Source organism: Dermochelys coriacea, chromosome 5, assembly GCF_009764565.3.
Source record: "Dermochelys coriacea isolate rDerCor1 chromosome 5, rDerCor1.pri.v4, whole genome shotgun sequence".
NCBI classification, from domain to species: Eukaryota; Metazoa; Chordata; order Testudines; family Dermochelyidae; genus Dermochelys; species Dermochelys coriacea.
The window spans coordinates 15,149,075-15,168,817 of NC_050072.1; the positions used below are offsets into that span (position 1 = coordinate 15,149,075).

Here is a 19,743-nt window from a genome sequence, read left to right on the forward strand (position 1 = left end):
CTTCTCCAGAGCAAGGCGTGCAAATCAGGCCAAGGAGTGTGCAGGTTTTATTGGAAGAGTTCATTAGTGAGTAGGTGAAATTGGAGCCTGAATTAATTTTTTGTTTGTCTGGTTTAGGTTGTGAGTAGGCTACAATTGTAACAGAGTCAGGGGACCTGGTTACTGTTTGGTTTAAAGCTGTAGAATGGGCAGAACTGAATGGTGTCCCAGAGATATGAAATAGGTCTAAGAGAGGTGTGAGTTCTAGGAGGAACCTCATCTAAATGATGCTGACTCTGAATCATCATGATTACACCTTTCAGGCCAGGTTTTCTACAAACTTAAACGAGCAATTGCAGAAACAAAACACTGCAATTTTGCATGCAAATCCCAGATAAACAAGGGATAGAAATAGCTATTGACTTAAGTCCCCTGAATCATTTCCCCACATTGTAGAAGGCAGTAGTAACTTCTAATAAAAGTTTATTTACTTCATCATCATCATGTTCCTATTACGCCTCTGGCTTTTAGGGCAGTGACGAAGCTCCTCCGCTCCTGTTTGTTTCTGGCAAGTCTTTCAATGGTTCCCCAGCTGTGCCCCAGGTTTTTCAGCTGGGCTTCCACAGCGCTTCGCCACGTTGTTTTCAAGTGGCCTTGTTTTCACCTGCCTTCAGGTGTCCATCTTATTGCTACTCTGGGATGGAATCAGTTTCTATCAGAAGCACATGACCGATCCATCTCCAACGCCTCCTGGCAGTGATGGTGCTCAGATCCTCTTGGCTGCACTGTGTCAGTAGATCCTGGTTTGAGATTGTTCTGGGCCAAAAGATACGGAGGACTTTTCTGAGGCGGTTTGTACGGAATGAAGAGTGTTTGGACATGTCATACTTTCTCATTCCCCAGCATTCTGCACTATAAAGTAGTGTTGAAAGTATGCAGCTCTGATAAATCTTGAGTTTGGTTTTGGTGTTGTATTTGGATGATTTCCAGACTATATTTAAGCTCCTGAAGGTGTTCCTGGCTTTATTGATCTTGTTCCGGATGTCCTGGCTTGTTCCACTGTCCTGATGGTGCTGCCCAAGTATGTGAATGTTTCTACATTGGTGAGAATATAATCCTCTATCCATACTGGTGATGGTGAGGCAATATTAAAGGTCATGATATCTGTCTTATTGCGGTTGATTTTCAGTCCAATTTGCTGGCTGAATGCATTGAGTCGAGTTGTTTTTTCTTGTATATGGTGTTGGGTATGCGATAGGAGAGCGAGATCATCTGCAAAGTCCAGGTCTTCAAGGGATGAGAAGAGTGTCCATTTAATGCCTCTTGGCATGTCTTCTGTTGTACGCCGCATTACCCAGTCAATGGCAATGTTGAAGAGGATTGCAGACATGACACACCCCTGACGTACTCCTGTTTTGACTTCAAAACCGAGCTCACTGTGATCAACACTGCATGTAAAGTTGAAATAGAAGCTTTTGATTACATTGATTATACAGAAAGGAATTCCATATGCCACAGAATATGCCATAGACTGGTCCTGTGAATGCCATCAAACGCCTTCTCAAAGTCTGTGAACTTTATGTAGAGTTGCTGTTGCCATTCTAAGCACTGTTTTATTATGTTTCGTAAAATAAAGATGTGGTCTGTGCATCCACGCCCTTTCTGAAAACCAGCTTGCTCTTTTCTGAGAAGGTTATCGACTGCCTCTGATATACACTGGACTATGTTCTTATGCAATACTTTGCTTTGCACGGATAAAAGTGTGATACCACGCCCGTTATTGCAATCACTGAGAATTCCTTTCTGTGGTATCTTTACTATAACCCCATTGGTCCACTCATCTGGCACTTTTTCCCTTTCCCAGACTGAGATAAATAGAGGGGCCAGGATAGATGCTGCTACTTTAGGATTTACCTTGAACAATTCGACATTCAAGTTATCCTTGCCAGGAGCTTTCCCATTTTTTAAGCATTAGATGGCTTGAATGATCTCTCCTTAGTTGGGGTGTCTGTGTTGATAATAAGATCTTCTTCTGCCTCCTGGACGTTTGCCTCCTCTTTAGGTGGCTCCCTGTTCAGCAATTCTTCAAAATGTTCTGTCCAGTGCATTTCTTGTTCTTTTTCTTTGGTTGTTAGTAGGTGGCCTTATTTGTTCCTGATGAGAGTAGTTTTTTGGTGTCTGCTGTTTACCATTGATAAGTTGCATCATTTTGTAGACAGTTCCTTGTACACCACGAGCAGCTGCATCCTCCATTTATGTTGCCAGATGATGATGGATTAGTTACTTCAGAATGGCCTTAATCTACCTATGGTCTTCATCATCAGCCCTAGCTCTTATCATCCATAGATCTCAAAGTGCTTTACAAAGGAGGGCAGTATTATTATCCCCATCCTACAGATGGAGAAACTGAGGCACACAGAGGTGAGGTGACTTGCCCAGGGTCACCCAGCAGGCAGTGACAGAGCTGAGAATGTAACTCAGGTCTCCTTAGTCCCAGTCCAGTGCTTTACCCCTCCCCATCTTTGCTCAGTCGTCCCAATGACAGTTCTGCTATGAATCAAAGGAAGTTTATGACCAAAATATTTTAGCTCTGGCCCCATGATTTTTGTGTCACTGATAACGAAGAAAAGATGTTTCTGCTTCATGGAACTTACAGTCTAAAAAGATAGATATTACAGTTCAGATACATCCAATGGTAGTCAGGGTGAATCTCAAAGCAGGGCAGATGTGTGTATTTTTAAAATGAATTTCTTTGGAGGCATTTCTCGGGAAGGCTTTGCTGAAGGAGTGTGTGTGTTAAGCAGGAATTTGAAGGAAGAGCATGTGGTGCAGTGTCCCTTAAGTGTTCTCTGCACAGTTCCAAAACTGCATCCTAACTCTCCCTGCAGTTTCCCAATAATCTGCTATGAATTACTTACAATAAATAAGGAAAGGTGTATTTTCAGCTTGAAGTGTTTGAGCTGGCAACAAACCCACCTCTCCGGACACGATCAAGATATAAATCTCCCGGAATTTCTTATTTAAACTGTAAGGTATCCCAGCCTGGGTTTTTTATGATAGGTTTTTAGGGATGATAGAGGGACTGCCTACTTAAGGAAGTTTAAAAATACAAAACCAAGTTTCTGCATGGACCCATTGCATCTCTCAAGGTGAATCCGCAGGGGAGTTGAATATATACATGGCTCTTTTCCCCCCATGCTTGCCTGGAGCCGTTTTTGGCTTGCAATCTAAATCACCGTGCCAGAGTTCATGTGGTTATCCCAAGCGGCTAAGAATTTCCCAGAATGCCTTGGGAATCTTTAGACATTAAATGGCTTTTAAACTGGATTGATGTGGTTCCATGCAGGAAATAGCAGTGCCTCAGTAAACATTGTCAGGCAGGAAACTGGTGTTTACATGGAAGCCTCAGGATTTGGAGGGGAAGACATTGGGGTTGGTGGAGGGTGTGTGAGATCCTGCAGCAAAATGCCAATGGTTGGATTGTGCCTAGCACTGCTTGGCTGTGTAAGGAGATGATGAAAGTCCAAGGAGCTTTCCTCCGCTACACCGAAGGCGCAGTGCAGCTAGGGAGTGTAAACCCCACATGAAAGTAGAGCCTGTGCTCCCAAAAGGGGAGGAGAGAGGACAAGGCATTTCTCAGGGAGCCCCCAGGAGGAATTTAGGCTGAGGAGAATAGAGCTGCTCCTACTGCAGTGCGGCTCATCCTCATACCACAGGGATGTGCCTTTAAAGGGATGGAGAGATGTCAGGCGCTGGCAGAGGAACTTCAGGAGTCGAGAAAGTGCCTGTCTCCATGGAACTGGAGCTGTCTTGCAGGCGGAAGCATTGAAAGCTACGAAAATCAAAGAAACCCCTCTACCTCAGCACAAAGCTATAAGCATTATGGGTGCTCGGAGATGCAATCTGAACCGTACTTTACTTTACCTCTCCCATCTGGACAGAATGTGAGCACAGCGGAGAAAGGAGGGCTAGTGGAGTGATCCAGTCCCAAAGGGAAGAGGTTAAGATGTCCAGGCATGTGGCCAAATGCTAGAGTGTTTTTATTTTTAATTGTTCAATAGTTACATTGATATTTTTGTTCTATCGATATATTTTTTTAAACTAAACGTTGAATGAAAGCTCTAGAACAAGCTATTAAATAACCTCAAGGGAATGGCACACTTCAAAAATATCCTTTCCTGTAGGGACTGTGATGCAGGAGTGTTCCCAGGTGCTGTAGAACTGGAAGAGACCTAGGACCAACAGACGGTGCTTCTGTAGCACCGACACCTCTGGGTGGGTTGTTGGCAGTGGAGATCGAACCTGGAAATCTCTGGATCTTAATGAATTAGCCTCTGCTGCCTGAGATGAAAGAACCAAGGCTATAGAGCAGGGGAGGGCAAACTTTTTGGCCCGAGGGCCACATCTGGGTATTGCAGTTGTATGGCGGTCCATGAATGTTCACAAAATTGGAGGTTGGGGTGTGGGTAGGGGGTGAGGGCTCCAGCTGGGGATGCGGGCTCTGGGGTGGGGCTGGGGATGAGGAGTTGGGGGTGCAGGAGGGTGCTCCGGGCTGGGACTGAGTGGTTCAGAGGGCGGGAGGGGGATCAGGGCTGGGGAAGGGGGTTTGGGTATGGGAAGGGGTCAGGGGTGCAGGCTCCGGGCAGCACTTACCTCAAGCAGCTCCCAGACGCAGCAGCATGTCCCTGCTCTGGCTCCTATGCGGAGGCGTGGCCAGGCAGCTCTGCACACTGCCCCTGTCCACAGGTGCCGCCCCTGCAGCTCCCATTGGCTGCTGTTCCCAGCCAATGGGACCTGCGGGGGCGGTGCGTGGGGTGGGAGCAGCCTGCAGAGCCCCCTGGCTGCCCCTATGCATAGGAGCCTGAGAGGGGGGACATGCCGCTGCTTCCAGGAGTCGCACGGAGTGGGGCAAGCCCCCAACCCCGCTCCCCAGCTGGAGTGCCAGAGCGGGGCAAGCCCCAGACCCTGCTCCCTGCCAGGAGCTTGAGGGCCACATTAAAACGTCTAGAGGGCCAGATGCCTAGTTTGCCCACCCCTGCTATAGAGGGCCTACCTTGGTGGCCTACCCACCACCAGAAGGGGACAGAGGGCTACACCAAGTGGGCAAGGCTTATGCTTCCAGCTGGAGACTGAATGCTCACTTTTGAGCATTAAGAGGGCACTGATTGACATCTCTTGAGTCTTTTGCACATATTGTTGCATAATAAAATAAATCACAAAGCTCTCACTTGGGTTTCTTCAGCAACTGCTTCACTTACATGCATTTAAACATCAGTACTTTGCAGTTTATAAATCAGTACCCTTCTCACTGGTGGCTCTTCGGCACAGCTGTCTCCACACTGTGCAGATGCAGATTAGAGCATTGGGTGCAACAATGTATCCTTTTTAGTTACACTTGAGAATGAAATTGTTCTGTAATTTTTCTCTGCATTATGTCGACTAAAGTATAACCATAAGGAAAGGTATTTACGAGTGGAAATAAGCAGCCTGCTGTGATATTTCTTGAAACAAGCTGCTGTAACATCAGAAGGGGGTTTAGGAAACATCCTCTTGTCCTGAGCACTATATACACTTGAATTATAGCATCATAATTTTTATTTGGTCCCTGTAAAAGTAAAGTACCAAATTTCCTGTTTAAAAAGATTAAGATTCTATTTTATTGTATTTGTTTTTCTCTGTCATTCTTTTCTTCCCCTGCCCCTCACCTGTTTATGTTCTTACTTTCTCTGCTTTGTTAGCCACCATTTTTGTCTATGGATTACAGTAGAGGGCCAGTGGAGAGACACATAACTCGCTGTGCATCTGATCCTGACCTTGCGTCTGGAGTTGCATAATTCCCACAATCCTTCATTGTGGCAACAGTATGACACAGGAGGGGGTGACTTTTTAATGTCAACATTGTAATCTCCTGGTCCTCATCCAGGTGGGCAGTGGGCCAGTCCCCTGCTGTAATTTAGAGGGTGCCAAGGAGCAGTTGCAGCAGCCAAGAATCACCAGCGGCCCAGGGAAGCCCTGGTCCTAGTACAGGGGACAATGTGGTCCCTATAGGTGCTAACTTTGAGAGAGGTGTAGACAGACTGAACTTATCTGTTGTGACATGAGTTCCCTTGAGCAGAAAAACCAGGCAGTATGTGTGCTGCCTACGTGGCTCGTGTGCCTTTTGTGTTTGCCACACCCGTTAAACCAGCCCTACTTTTTTTGCATATTGAATTGAACACTCACATATGTTACAAAAGGCAGAAAGGCCAAAGGGAAGTTGTTTCTATTGCGTTGTGCAGCTGCTGATGATATATCTACAATACCTGCTTTATGCTGTGTTGAAATTTCAGCCACTGCACTTACACTGAGTAATCTGCATGCTCATGACTAAAGAGTCAGTCTGTCTCTCTCTGTCCCTCTAGTTTCAATTTCCTCTTTTCTTAATTCCCTCCCTAGACAGCCGTTGCCTCTTCCAGGGAGATGTGGTTTTGCTGATGCCGCCTGTTGTCTGTCCCTTTTGCAGAAAGATTTCACAATGCGGGAGGAGCTGCAGCAGCGCGATGTGGAGCGTTGGCTGGGGTTCATCACCTTCCTCTGCGAAGTCTTCGGCACCATGAGGAGCAACACTGGGGAGCCCTTCCGAGTCCTTGTCTGTCCCATTTATACCTGTCTCAGGGAGGTAATGCCTCATTTTCTCACCCGTGTATTAGCTAAGCTGTTGATTTACAATTCTGATAGTGTCCTTGGTTATTTATTCTTTCTTTTCAATTATTAACATTTCCCCCCCATCTATCCCTGCATTCTGTACTTGCATGTTTTTTTGGATCCTTCTGTCCTACACAGCCCTTTGAATTAAAGCTCAGAGTCCCAAGATCCCATCCTTAAGGACACCAATCATGCAGAATCCAGCAGTACAAAAAGTGTTATAGTTTTGAAAGGTAAATAATGCCCAAATCCAAACCACAGGGGACTAGGACATGCAGAATCATCTCACAGAGTGCAGAGTCTGAGGAAAGCAAAAGAGTGAGCTGCTCTTGTTGTTTATATTATATTAAAATAGCAACTAGCGACCCCAACCAAGATCAGGGCTGTATCATGATAGGTACTGTATAAACTCATGTGGTTTACCAGAAGAGACAATCCCTGCCCTGAGGAATCTACAGTCTAAATCAGGGTTCGGCAAACTACGTTTTAAGCCAGCCTGCGAGCTCCCTCTGGGGAGCAGTGTCTGGGGCTTGCCCCGCTCCAGCCAAGGCATAGGGTCGGGGGTCGTACCATGCGTCTTCCAGAAGTCACGGCATGGCCCCGCTCTGGCGCTTCAGCTGGGGAGCTGGGTCAGGGGCCGCTCCACGCAGCTCCTGGAAGCTGCAGCATGTCCCCACTCTGGCTCCTACGTGCTCCAATGACCCCCTCCAGCACTCCAATGAACGCATGGGAGCTGGAGAAAGGACATGCCGCTTCTTATGGGAGCCGCTTGAGGTAAGTGCCACTGCGAGCCTGCACCCCTGAGCCTCTCCCCATACCCCAACTCCCTGCCCCAGCCCTGATGCCCCTCCTGCCCTCTGAACCCCACTGTCCCAGCTCAGAGCATTCTCCTACACCCCAAACTCCTCATTCCCAACCCCAACCCAGAGCCTATACCCATCAGCTGGAGCCCTCACCCCACTCCCGCATCCCAGCCCGGAGCCCCCTCCCACACCCTGAACTCCTCATTTCTGGCCCAACCACTGAGCCTGCACCCCCAACCAGAGCCTTCACCCCCTCCCACACCCCAACCCCAATTTGGTGAGCATTCATGGCCTGCCATACAACTTATATTCCCAGATGTGGCCCTAGGGCCAAAAAGTTTGCCCACCCCTGGTCTAAATTGTCAAGACAGACAAAAGATGGGAAGGAAAACAGGCACAGATAAATGAACAGACTTGGTCGAGGTCACACAGCAGGTTTGTGGCAACGACAAGATCAGAACCCAGGTCTCCTGACTCCCGGGCCAATGCACTATCCACCAAAGAGCACTGCCCTCCATCATTTTAATGAGATGGGGGGACAGATAGAAAGCATGGTGGGACCCCAACCTTTAATAACTTTGGCAGAAGCCTCCGACTTGCAAATTCAAAAATAAGCTAAAGTGTTAAAGTATTATCTAAATGTTGAAGAGAACTTTTCTCCAGCCAATTTAAAAGCTTTTATGCCTTCTGCTGCTTGTAGAAGACATTCTTAGGAAAAGCAATCTTATGGCCCATTTAGTGGAGCTGTGAATCGCAATTTTATCAGCTGTGCCTCTGTAGTCCCATACAAGAACAGAGCTAAATAACTGGCAGTAAGATAAGTTCTGCTCTTGAAACAAACACAACAGCAAAAAAAGGGAAGCGCTGTGAGTAATTATTTTGTACTTACATAGCAACTTTTATCTGTGTGTGCCAGGGCATGTTGTAAACATTAAGCTCGTAACAACACCACTGTGAGTGGAGAGATGAGTAAACTGAGGCACAGAGAAATTAAGTGAGTCATTATTATAAGCTAGGAGAACCCAGAAGCCCTATCTGCCTAGCGACACCAACCGAGAATATTGTCTAGTGTGTGTCACAATATTGTCTAGTGTGTGTCACAAGTGTGACACACTGGGGAGTGTGTGCTAAACATCCCCCTTTGTGCTGATGCAGAGAGGATATGAATTGGTACATGTCCCAACTGGGTAGCATTACCAGTCATGCTTTTAGCTCTGCAGGTCCCTGGTTCAATTCCCAGTGTGTCGTAATCATGATAGGTACTGGGAAATGAACCAGGGACCTTCAGAGCTAAAAGCATGACTGGTCAGGTGTTTGTCTTAAAAACCTGGAATGGATGGGAATTCCACAAGCTCCCTTGATAACCTACTCCATTACTTGGCTATCCTTATAGTTGAATTTTTTTTTACTAAAATATAACCTAAATCTCCCATGCTGCAGATTAAGATGATTACTTCTTATCCTACCTTCAATGGACATGAAGAACAATTGATTACAGTCCCTTTTATACCATCCTTAACATATCTGAAGACTGTTATCAGGTCCCCTCTCAGTTTTCTTCTCTCAAGATTAAACATGCCCAGTATATTTAATCTTTCCTCATAAATTAGGGTTTCTAAACCTTTTATCATTTTTATGGCTTTCCTCTGGACTCTCTCCAATTTGTCCACATCTTTCCTAAAGCATGCCACCCGAAACTGGACTCCATACTGCAGCTGAGGCTCCAGTGCCAAATAGACAGGACAGTTACCTTCCATGTCTTACATGTTAATATACCTCAGCCTTTTTCGCAACTGGATCACATTGTTGACTCATATTCAATTTGTGATCCACTATAATCCCCAGATCCTTTTAAGCTGTTCTCCCACCTAGCCAGTTATTCCCTATTTTGTACTCATCCATTTGATTTTTCCTTCCTGAATATAGCACTTTGCACTTGTCTTTATTGAATTTCGATTTATTGATTTCAGACCAATTCTCCAATTTGTCGAGGTCGTTTTGAATTCTAATCCTGCCCTCCAGAGTGCTTGCAACCCCTCCCAGTTTGGTGTCATCCACACATTTTATGAGCATAATCTCCACTGCATTATCCAAGTCACTAATAAATAATATTGAATAGTACTGGACCCAGGACCGACCCTTGTGGGACCCTATTAGGTACTTCCTCCCAGTTTGACAGTGAAACATTAATAACTACTCTCTGAGTACGGTCTTTCAACCAGTTGTGCACCCACCTTATCATAATTTCATCTAAACCACATTTCCCTAGTTTGCTTATGAGAATGTCATGTGGGACAGTGTGAAAAGCCTTGCTACAAATCAAGATAAATCACATCTACTGCTTCTCCCCATCCACTAGGCTGGTATCCCTATCACAGAGTGAAATTAGATTGGTTGGGCATGATTTGTTCTTCCATGCTGGCTATTCCTTATAACCCTATTATCCTCTAGGTGGTTACAAATTGAATGTTTAGTAATATGTTCTAGTGTGTTGTCAGTGTGACAGTTCAGGGCAACTGCCCCTGTATTCCACCTCTGTGGTCCCTCGAGGACTCTCATTCCCACTCTCAGGCTTCCAGCTTGTCGGCTGTCACCTCTCTAGGGTGGAGACTCATGTCTCTTTCCCTCCTGACCGGTGGTTTCCAAGGCTGTACAGTTCTCTGCTGGCACTGTGACATCCCCAGCAAGCCAGTCTGCCTAAACAGGCCAGTGTCTGCACTTTGCTTTCTCTTGGAAGGCTATGAACAGCTGTGGTTTCCCTCAGTCAAAAGTTATTGCACAGCCGTTTCTAAGCAAGCACATTTATTCTTAAGGTGAAAGCATTACAGAAAAAAACATATTAAAACAATAAAAGTTCTTCTACACATGCTTACCAGAGGTCACCCATCAGTCTAATGGGGCCTCAATAGGCCAAAGTCCTTTCAACCTTTCCCAGGAAGGATTGGGGGCCCCCTTGGACAGAATGTTCTGTCTGCTTGCTGGATCAGAAAGCGGGTCCTGAAACAGTTTAAACTCAGGCTATTTAGCCAAAAGTCCTGTCCTTGTCTGTTGGTCTTTGGAGAATCCAGTTTGAACCAGTAAATCTGAGCCTCTGCTGGTGGTTGTACCTCATTGGAGGGGTTACAATCTGGGAGAATTTGCCCCATCACCCCCCCACACACTCTTCTTAATTCCTGGAGGAGCTGTGGTCATCCTCCCCCATGGAATTACATACAATCTGTGGCCAAATAATATGTAATTGTAATACAGTAAGCTCTCCCAAAGATATTGCAAGAAATTGCCATATCTGTCATCCCAATGAGTATGTTGTGACTTCGTATGAAACCTAATGTGAATTAAAATTAATTTGGATAACAGAAAATTAATTCAGAATACCAGTGATTCATTATCAGCATGGATACTTTAAAATCTCTAAATAAATGTAAATAAAGAGCCACGTTATGCTGATATTTTCTTTTCCCATCTTTGTCCCTGAGCAAAGTGTTTTTGTTTATTAGTTATCAGGATTGGCAGTGGCGGTGACATCTCTGCTGTTTACAAACCCTAAAATGGTGGATCTAGGGCTGATCCTTGGAGGGAGGTTGGGACTTGATGTTGCAGGCTCTCTGTTTCATGGCATCTAGACATAACCAGCTTTGGGATTTTTTTTTTCAGAGTAGCAGCCGTGTTAGTCTGTATTCACAAAAAGAAAAGGAGGACTTGTGGCACCTTAGAGACTAACAAATTTATTTAAGCATAAGCTTTCGTGAGCTACAGCTCACTACATCGGATGCATCCAGTGAAGTGAGCTGTAGCTCACGAAAGCTTCTGCGCAAATAAATTTGTTAGTCTCTAAGGTGCCACAAGTCCTCCTTTTCTTTTTGGGATTTTTTTAATACCCTTAGCTAATCTTGTCTCACAGGATGGACTCATGAGAATGGGTTCAGGCAGTCATCATTTGTGATAGGGGGTGACTCTAAACGGATCACCAGACCCACGCTGGATACTGGGAACCCGCGGAGTTATGCAAGCTGTAATGGTCCTCGATGCACAGCAGCCCTGTTGTACAGTTGCTGTGGCCTCTGCTCCTGTTCAGCCCAGCTCTCAGGCTGCTCGGTAGCAGCTGCAGATGGAACTCCACAGGGGGATTAGTGATGTTGGAAGCCAGATGGAGGGAGATCTGCTGGGTCAGCAGGATACAAGGCTTAGAAGAGCATCTTGTCCCCTTCTCACCCGCCAGGACCGGTTGGGTCCAACCCTGGGAGCTACCCACAGAAGTGCATTTGTGGATTTCCAGGGGAGGTGATCCTGTGCAGGCACCATTCCTTCCCGCAGGAACATTCTGACCTTGTCAGGTCTCTTTGAAGACAAAGCCAGATGAGGGTGGTTCAGGCAATGAAAGCAGGCCTAGGTCGCTCTGACAGCACTCTCCTTGCCTGTGTTACCCATCACAGCTTGAATTCTTACAAGTGGCAGGATTGTTTAAATCTCCTTTGCTTTTCATGCTCTTTCATATATTGCATTTCCCTCAGCTTAGACGACAAAACTAGCCTGATCTTTCACTCCTGACAGTGCAAGGTTGTTCCCAGTAGTGCTTTTTCTAGTGCCCAGTGCAGTTTTGAATGTCCCAAGAACATGGGAATTACACCACTTCCTTGGTAGACATTTTCACAGCCTGATAGATCTCTCTGATATTCATCCTAAATTTTCCTTTGTGTAACTTCATCCCATCACTACTATTTGTACCCCCTTGAAGAGCCTGGGGATGTTGTTTGTTTGTTTTGTTTTGTCTTGTCTCTTTCCTCTGAAGCATGAGGGATGGCCATAGCTGGAGATGGGACATGGGACATTGGACGTGGACCACCAGGGCTCTGAGGTGGCACTGAGCTGTTCCTCTCTCAGGTGCTTGGCTGGCTGGTTCTTGCTCCCATGCTCAGCATGTGACAGACTCCCACTTGTGGGGTCAGGAAGGAATTTCACCCAGTCAGATCGGCAGTGATCTTGGGGGTTTATCACCTACCTCTGCACCATGCGGTGTGGTTTACTTGCCAGGATTACCTGGGTATATCTCACTTAATTGTTTCCCTAGCATGGCAGGGGCCTTGAGCACTGGTGCACCTCAGGCCCTCCGATTCTCTGCCTGTGGCGCATACTAGTCTAGTCTCCTTTGGTCTAATTTCATTTGTTGGGTTTGGAGTGTGGGATCAGGTGGTTTTGGCGGCCTATGCTATACAGCAGCTCAGTCCAGATGATCTGATGGTCCCTACTAGCTTCAAACTCTATGATTCGCCCTCCTGTTTGATGACACCCTTCAAATACTTGTGCTTGCTTTTTCTCCTGCCTCCTGTCCACCCAGTTCTTTTACTCTGTAGTCCTTTATAAAAAAGCGTTATTAGAGACAAGCTAAGATCTCTGTCTCTCGGTCCTTTCAGCAATTCTTGCATCTTAGCCTCTCTCTTTCTCTCCCCCCGCCCTCCTTTTCCTTTATACCTTTGGCAGACTCAGCCAAAGGTCACCAAGGGAGTGAGCAAGAGGAAGGGGAATGTTGTCTGATGGCTGTGGCAGGAATGTCTCTTCCCTTCCCCCAGGGAGGCTTCCTCTCCATAGCTCCCTTCCTTTCCTCCCCCAGTAAAAGCATATTAACACCTTCCATAGTGGCCTACGCTTATGCGAGGCTGGACAGAATGGGGAGTTAATACGGTCGAGGGGCAGTGTCAGTGATGACATTGGTACGGGGTGGGCCAGCCTGAAAGAATTCCTGCTGCTGGCTAATGAGGAGGAGGACGACAACTCAGAGGTCACCAAAGCAGCCTTTTTCAACAGGAGAAAAATGGACTTGTATAGCAGTGAGTAAGCCACACTTTTTTGCTGTTTGTTAGCTCAGTTTGTGTTGTTTGGACTCAAGAGGAAAACTGACCTTGAGAAAGGAAAAGTGAGGTGTGGCTGTATATGCTGGGGGCTGGGAGTATTATGTGTTGTAATGAATAATACATACCTAGTTATTGCATCTGAACATTATTATTTATTGTTGTTAAAAGAAATCTGTTACACAACCCAGGGAATTTGCACCGTGCTTTACAAACCGAGATGAAAACACGTTCACTGCTTGGAAGAACTGACGGTTAAAGTTGGACAAGGCAAATGTGAGAAAAAACCTCGGATAAAGATGAGGGCTGGACTGGTGAGGGATTTATTGACAAGGAGAAGGTGGAAAGGATTGTTTGCAGAAGTGGGTTTTAAGGAGGGGATTGAAAGAGAGAAGAGGGCACTTTGCAGATAAGAACAGGAGGATAGAGGGCTGTTGTAACTATCGAATCTAAAGAGCTTGCTGGCTTAGTTTACAGGCACCAGACACAATTATAACAAAGTATAAAAGTTCAAAATACAAATAAATGAACATTTTTTCTTCCCATCCACCGCCTGGGCTGAAGGGTATGTGTGTGTTCCAAAGGGGGGAGCAGCCTGGGTGGGTGTGTGTAGAACAGGACATTGTTCCTAGGGAAAGGTTTTCTGTACGGGCCATCTTACATTTCAGTATGAACACAGTCAGGTTTGGCCTCATCCTTGTCTCTCCTGGCAAGGAGTTCCATCGCTGGGTCTCTTTCTTCAGGTCTGCTGTACACACAGATATTGAGATCTTCCAGGACCATGAGATCTTCTGCTATCAGGCTTGGTGAAAACTCTGTTAGCTCTTTCAGGAATTCGACTGGGGCCTTGGAAGCTCTCATGGCTGGAGATCTAAATAGCAGAAGTGCCCCACTGTTTCTTCCATCACTCACTTCACATACACTCAGATCTCTCCGCATTTTCATGGTGGATATGCCTTTGCATTTCTGGTCTGGTGAAAATAAAATGGCCACCCCATTGCCCTGGCATGCTGTAAGGCGGTTGCGTGGTAGGTATTGTATGGGGACAAACTGTATGGGGACATAAGAAGGTTTTGATGATTCATGTACAGTTGGAAGTTTCTTCTGTGAACAGCTCAATCAGTGAAGCTCAGTGTGCTGAGGACTGACCTAGTATTTGTCAGGAAAAGCTGGAAGCTGTGGCTTTTTACTGATGCAGTTTGTATGACTGTTGAGGGGCACTGGAGGCCAGCAGGGTATGCTGCAGTTGTCAAAGGCTCGTTGTTGATCTCCCAGAAATTTTCTTCTTAAGGTGAAATCCCCTTGACGGTGATGGCTTTGAATGTATTCGTTGCTCCTGGTCTCCAGGGAGGTGTTTATGTGAGGGCTTGGTGGGCTGGGTAGTATATTCTCTGTTCCCTGTGTGCGGGGCTGGTCCACCCAGGCAGATAGTGCCGCTGGAGGACTGCTCTAAATTGTGCCAGGTGCAGTTGGTGGCCCTAAACTCTATCCCTCTGTACAACGGCAATGCTCAGAAAGCCCAATGATTAGGCCTCTTGAGAGAAATCGGGGGCCCTGGTGCATCATGTTCACTGGGGCCCCATGCCCTCCCATTTCACCCCAGTTACAGATGTTTTGGGGACTCCCCTGAGCTTGGGGCCCTGGTACAATTGTCCCCCTTTCATCCTTCTGATTTAAAGTAACTATAAATTCACAAGGCTGCAACAAATGATCTTTCTCTCACGCACTCACAGTTCCCACAGTACCATGGTGGGGGCATATTCCTTCTCCCTCACTCATCCTTCCCAGGATAACTGGGGTTAGTGTTCTAATTTCTGTTCTTGCACCAATGAAGAGACAGTAATGTGACTGAACTCTAAGGGTCAAATTCAGCCCTGGCATAAGCAAATGAAATTCAACTAGCCTTAAACGTCCACTTCTCTAAATTCTGCCACCTACCTCTTTCCATTTCCTATTTTAAAAAAAAAAAAAAAGTTTGAAAACAGGAGCACATCCAAAGGGGGTTGGCTTCTATGAGCACAGCCGTGTTTCTCTTCCTTCGTGGCAATGGAACTCTTTCAGAATGATCATAAAATAGGAACAATGGAAACAGATGGGATGAGAGGCAGGGAGACTGATGACCAGCAAAGGGGAATTATATTCCAGTTGCACCTAGAGGCCCCAACCAATACTGGGATTCCATTGTGCACAGTAAGAGCTCAAGCCCTGCCCCAAAGAGCCGACGTTCTAAATGGCAAGATAGCAGATGGGGACGAAAGTAAAGAAGTGGAGTGATTTGCTGAAGGTGCACAGTGGCTGAGCCAAGATTAGAATCAATGTCTCCTGAGCCCAGCACCCAGTCCAGGGGACCATACTGCCTCTCACATCACAGAATTTCCACATGAGGGGTATAGATTAGTTACTCCTCAAGCTGGGTGGTCAGGAGGGAACCTCTTACCTATACCTACATTTTTCTTTTAACTACAGCAACAATATTGTATCCAGCCCTCGCTTGCCTGGTTCAAATAGGAGAAGGGTGACGACAGCACACCTGTGGGAAATGCAGAGTAAAAGCCTGACCCCCAAAGAGATGCAGTGTAATGACGTCTGCGGAGACTTGTGGGTGCTCACCATCTCTCAGGATCAGACTCATGCAGTGTTTCCCAGAGTTTCAGTAGAGCAGGAATCAGTAGTTTAAGCCAGTTTTGTCTTTTCATATTAGTGCCTGGGGAGCAGGGAGACAGAGTTTGTGGGGGAAGAGCAGCTCTCCATAGATTTACCATGTTATTTTGTATGTAGACCTGCTAATAAACAGACTACAAAGCGATTGCTTCAAAATCATGGTGGCAATCCTGAGTTTCAGGATGGGAGATTTCAGAGTAGCAGCCATGTTAGTCTGTATCCGCAAAAAGAAAAGGAGTACTTGTGGTACCTTAGAGACTAACAAATTTATTTGAGCATAAGCTTTCATGAGCTACAGCTCATTTCATCGGATGCATTCAGTGGAAGAGAGGAGAGACAGTGCTGTGGTTCAGACACAGGACTGGGATCCAAGAGAAATACATTTAGACAATTGGCCAATCACTTAACCTGCCCATGCTTTTTTCTCCACCTGTAACATGGATAATAGAATTTTCTGTCTGCTGCCCATTGTCTGTCTTGTCTTGTCTATTTAGACTGTAAGCTCTTTGAGGCAGGTACTGTTTCATACCATATGCCTAGCATAATGGGATCTCAGTTGGGGCCTTTTGGTGCTTCAGTAATATAAATAATAATGTCCTTCTGTCAACTATGACAACTTTAATCTGTCTTGGGTTCAGTCTGAGCCAGCAGTTTTTCATGGGGTCCTTCCTGCCCTGAGAGACTGCACAGAACTGTATGTTTTGGGTATATCTGGTGGTGGAGCAGCCTGTTTTGTCTCACCATATCACCTAACAGTTGTACATAGACATTAAAGAAGGGCAATGTCAGGACTGAGTCCTGTGAGACTCCACAAGACAAGTCTTTAAGTGAGCATGGACGGCTGGCCACGATTCACTGGGAACTGATGGAATGGAAAGATGGTAGCCATCTCAGTGCCACTCCATCAACAGCTGCAGATGGATTAGCAGTATTGAATGGCTGAGTATCACTGTCTTCTCTCTGTCCTCAAAGAGGATGTCCAAATGTAACCAGGGCTGTTTCTGTGCTATGATTTATCCGGAAGCCAGACTCAGAGCTTCAAGGAGATTGGCAGAGGCTACATGCCACTGGAATCTCTTTGCTGCTGCCTTCCTAAAAGTCTTGCACAGGAGTGGGAGGTTCGAGACCAGCTGAGGGGTTAACAATGTTGTGTGTTTTGAGCATTTTTTTTTAAATTACATAACTCTGCAGTGATTGTCCAAAACTCTGCCTCTGAGTGGGCATTAACAAGCCTCAGTTGATCAGCATACAAGGATTTACACAACACCATTATTGATGAATAACCATCCAGTGATTGTGGAGAGAGCAGACCTCACAGCCAAACAGAGAGTAGGAGATTTACATATTTGCAATTGTGCATCATCCCTGTAGGCTGGTTGGCAGAGACCATTCCATTTCAGTCTCATTTAAAGTGCTGGCATTAACCCATTACTTGACTGCCTTTGGTACAGGCTGTTAAGTATGAACCTCAGGAAGATGGATATAAGAGGATAATACTCCTTGTCTAATTGCCTTTCCCCTGTGCCTGAGTCTGCGGTGTCATATGCATATAAGAATGGCCCTACTGGTCAGACCAAAGGTCGATCTAGCCCAGTATCCTGTCTGCTGACAGTGGCCAATGCCAGATGCCCCAGAGGGAATGAACAGAACAGGTAATCATCAAGTGATCCATCCCCGGTCGCCCAATCCCAGCTTCTGGCAAACAGGATTACTTGATGACACCATCTCTGCCCATCCTTGCTAATAGCCATTGATGGATCTATCTTCCATGAACTTATCTAGTTCTTTTTTGTAGACTTCATCCTTTTCCCTCCCTCCTCTTAGTTCCTGTTATCTCCTGGGGCCACACTGTGTAATTTAGAAAAATAATCTAACTTGGTAATTAATATCTAAAAGTCAAGAGGACACCGTCTTTTCACTGTCTTCCTTAGAGGAAGACTGGGGAAGAACCTTCCCAACTTCCGTCAGAAGGCTTGGAGGGCGGTGCTGTTTGGGGAAGAAAATTGCAGCTTTTAAAATGTTGGGTTGTCCTTGGTTTGGTTTTGTTTTTAATCTTTCACATTTAAAAAAAATCAATCCTTTGAGACTAATGAGGATCTTTAGCAGTATAATAAGATGATAGGATTTATCATAGAATCATAGAATATCAGGGTTGGAAGGGACCCCAGAAGGTCATCTAGTCCAACCCCCTGCTCAAAGCAGGACCAAGTCCCAGTTAAATCATCCTAGCCAGGGCTTTGTCAAGCCTGACCTTAAAAACCTCTAAGGAAGGAGATTCTACCACCTCCCTAGGTAACGCATTCCAGTGTTTCACCACCCTCTTAGTGAAAAAGTTTTTCCTAATATCCAATCTAAACCTCCCCCATTGCAACTTGAGACCATTACTCCTCGTTCTGTCATCTGCTACCATTGAGAACAGTCTAGAGCCATCCTCTTTGAAACCCCCTTTCAGGTAGTTGAAAGCAGCTATCAAATCCCCCCTCATTCTTCTCTTCTGCAGACTAAACAATCCCAGCTCCCTCAGCCTCTCCTCATAAGTCATGTGCTCTAGACCCCTAATCATTTTTGTTGCCCTTCACTGTACTCTTTCCAATTTATCCACATCCTTCTTGTAGTGTGGGGCCCAAAACTGGACACAGTACTCCAGATGAGGCCTCACCAGTGTCGAATAGAGGGGAACGATCACGTCCCTCGATCTGCTCGCTATGCCCCTACTTATACATCCCAAAATGCCATTGGCCTTCTTGGCAACAAGGGCACACTGCTGACTCATATCCAGCTTCTCGTCCACTGTCACCCCTAGGTCCTTTTCCGCAGAACTGCTGCCGAGCCATTCGGTCCCTAGTCTGTAGCGGTGCATTGGATTCTTCCATCCTAAGTGCAGGACCCTGCACTTATCCTTATTGAACCTCATTAGATTTCTTTTGGCCCAATCTTCCAATTTGTCTAGGTCCTTCTGTATCCTATCCCTCCCCTCCAGCGTATCTACCACTCCTCCCAGTTTAGTATCAAACCCAGTAGTATTTTAAGATTTTTCTTCTAGTAATAGAATGAGACAGAATTTGCCTGTATATATTGTAGCATTAAAGACATGGAATGGAGTGTGACTTTTAGTTCACACTGCTTTTACACCGGTTATTCCATACGCTTCAGTGGAGATGCATCTCAGAGTACTTGAGATTAGAATCAGGCCCTCTCTCAGGAAGAAAACGATTCATATGTAGGGAAATAAAATCAGACACCTTCATCCAAAGGGGAAGGAAATAGATGTTTGCCATATCTGTTTGTTTGCATTAAGCCTTGGTAGGGTGGCTTGTGTCTGAAAACCAGCAATGTCTCCCTTCCAGTGCTATTCCTGGTATTTCAGTTTGTTTTACAAAAATTAGTGTTTTGTCCCAGTTCCTCAAAATCCCTGTGGCCTTTCGCACCCTAACAAAGCTTCTGGTCAGTGAAACTGAGAGCAGACTAGCTGATTGTTTATGCGCCTTAAGGGCTCCTCTCCCATCAGGACTGTCACCACCCTGCTTCCTGCCCTCTGCATGAGACCTGGACCCAGCCATCCTCAGCAGATCACTTCTGCATTGACCCAACTGATGAACAAGGGAGCAGGCACCTCAGCTGCACTTCTACCACATGCTCATGCCTACTGACCCAGCCTTGGTTGTCATCCTGGCTTCTCCCCGTCTCACCTGCACCAGAGATGAGCACCAGATTGTGGCAGGAGGTGTGGAGACAATCAGGAGGCTGTTTCTAGGGGGAAAGGAGGGAGA

At 46.0% G+C, this 19,743-nt stretch overlaps 1 protein-coding gene across 7 annotated transcripts in view; it reads left to right on the forward strand.

Moving 5' to 3' along the window:
• CTIF (cap binding complex dependent translation initiation factor) overlaps positions 1-19,743 on the forward strand; it is a 351,897-nt gene that overhangs the window by 312,108 nt on the left and 20,046 nt on the right. For all 7 annotated transcript variants that reach the window (XM_038402138.2, XM_038402139.2, XM_038402141.2 and 4 more), the window contains one exon: positions 6,482-6,637. In XM_038402138.2, coding sequence (XP_038258066.1) covers positions 6,482-6,637 — 156 coding nt within the window. The remainder of the gene's footprint in view (positions 1-6,481; positions 6,638-19,743) is intronic.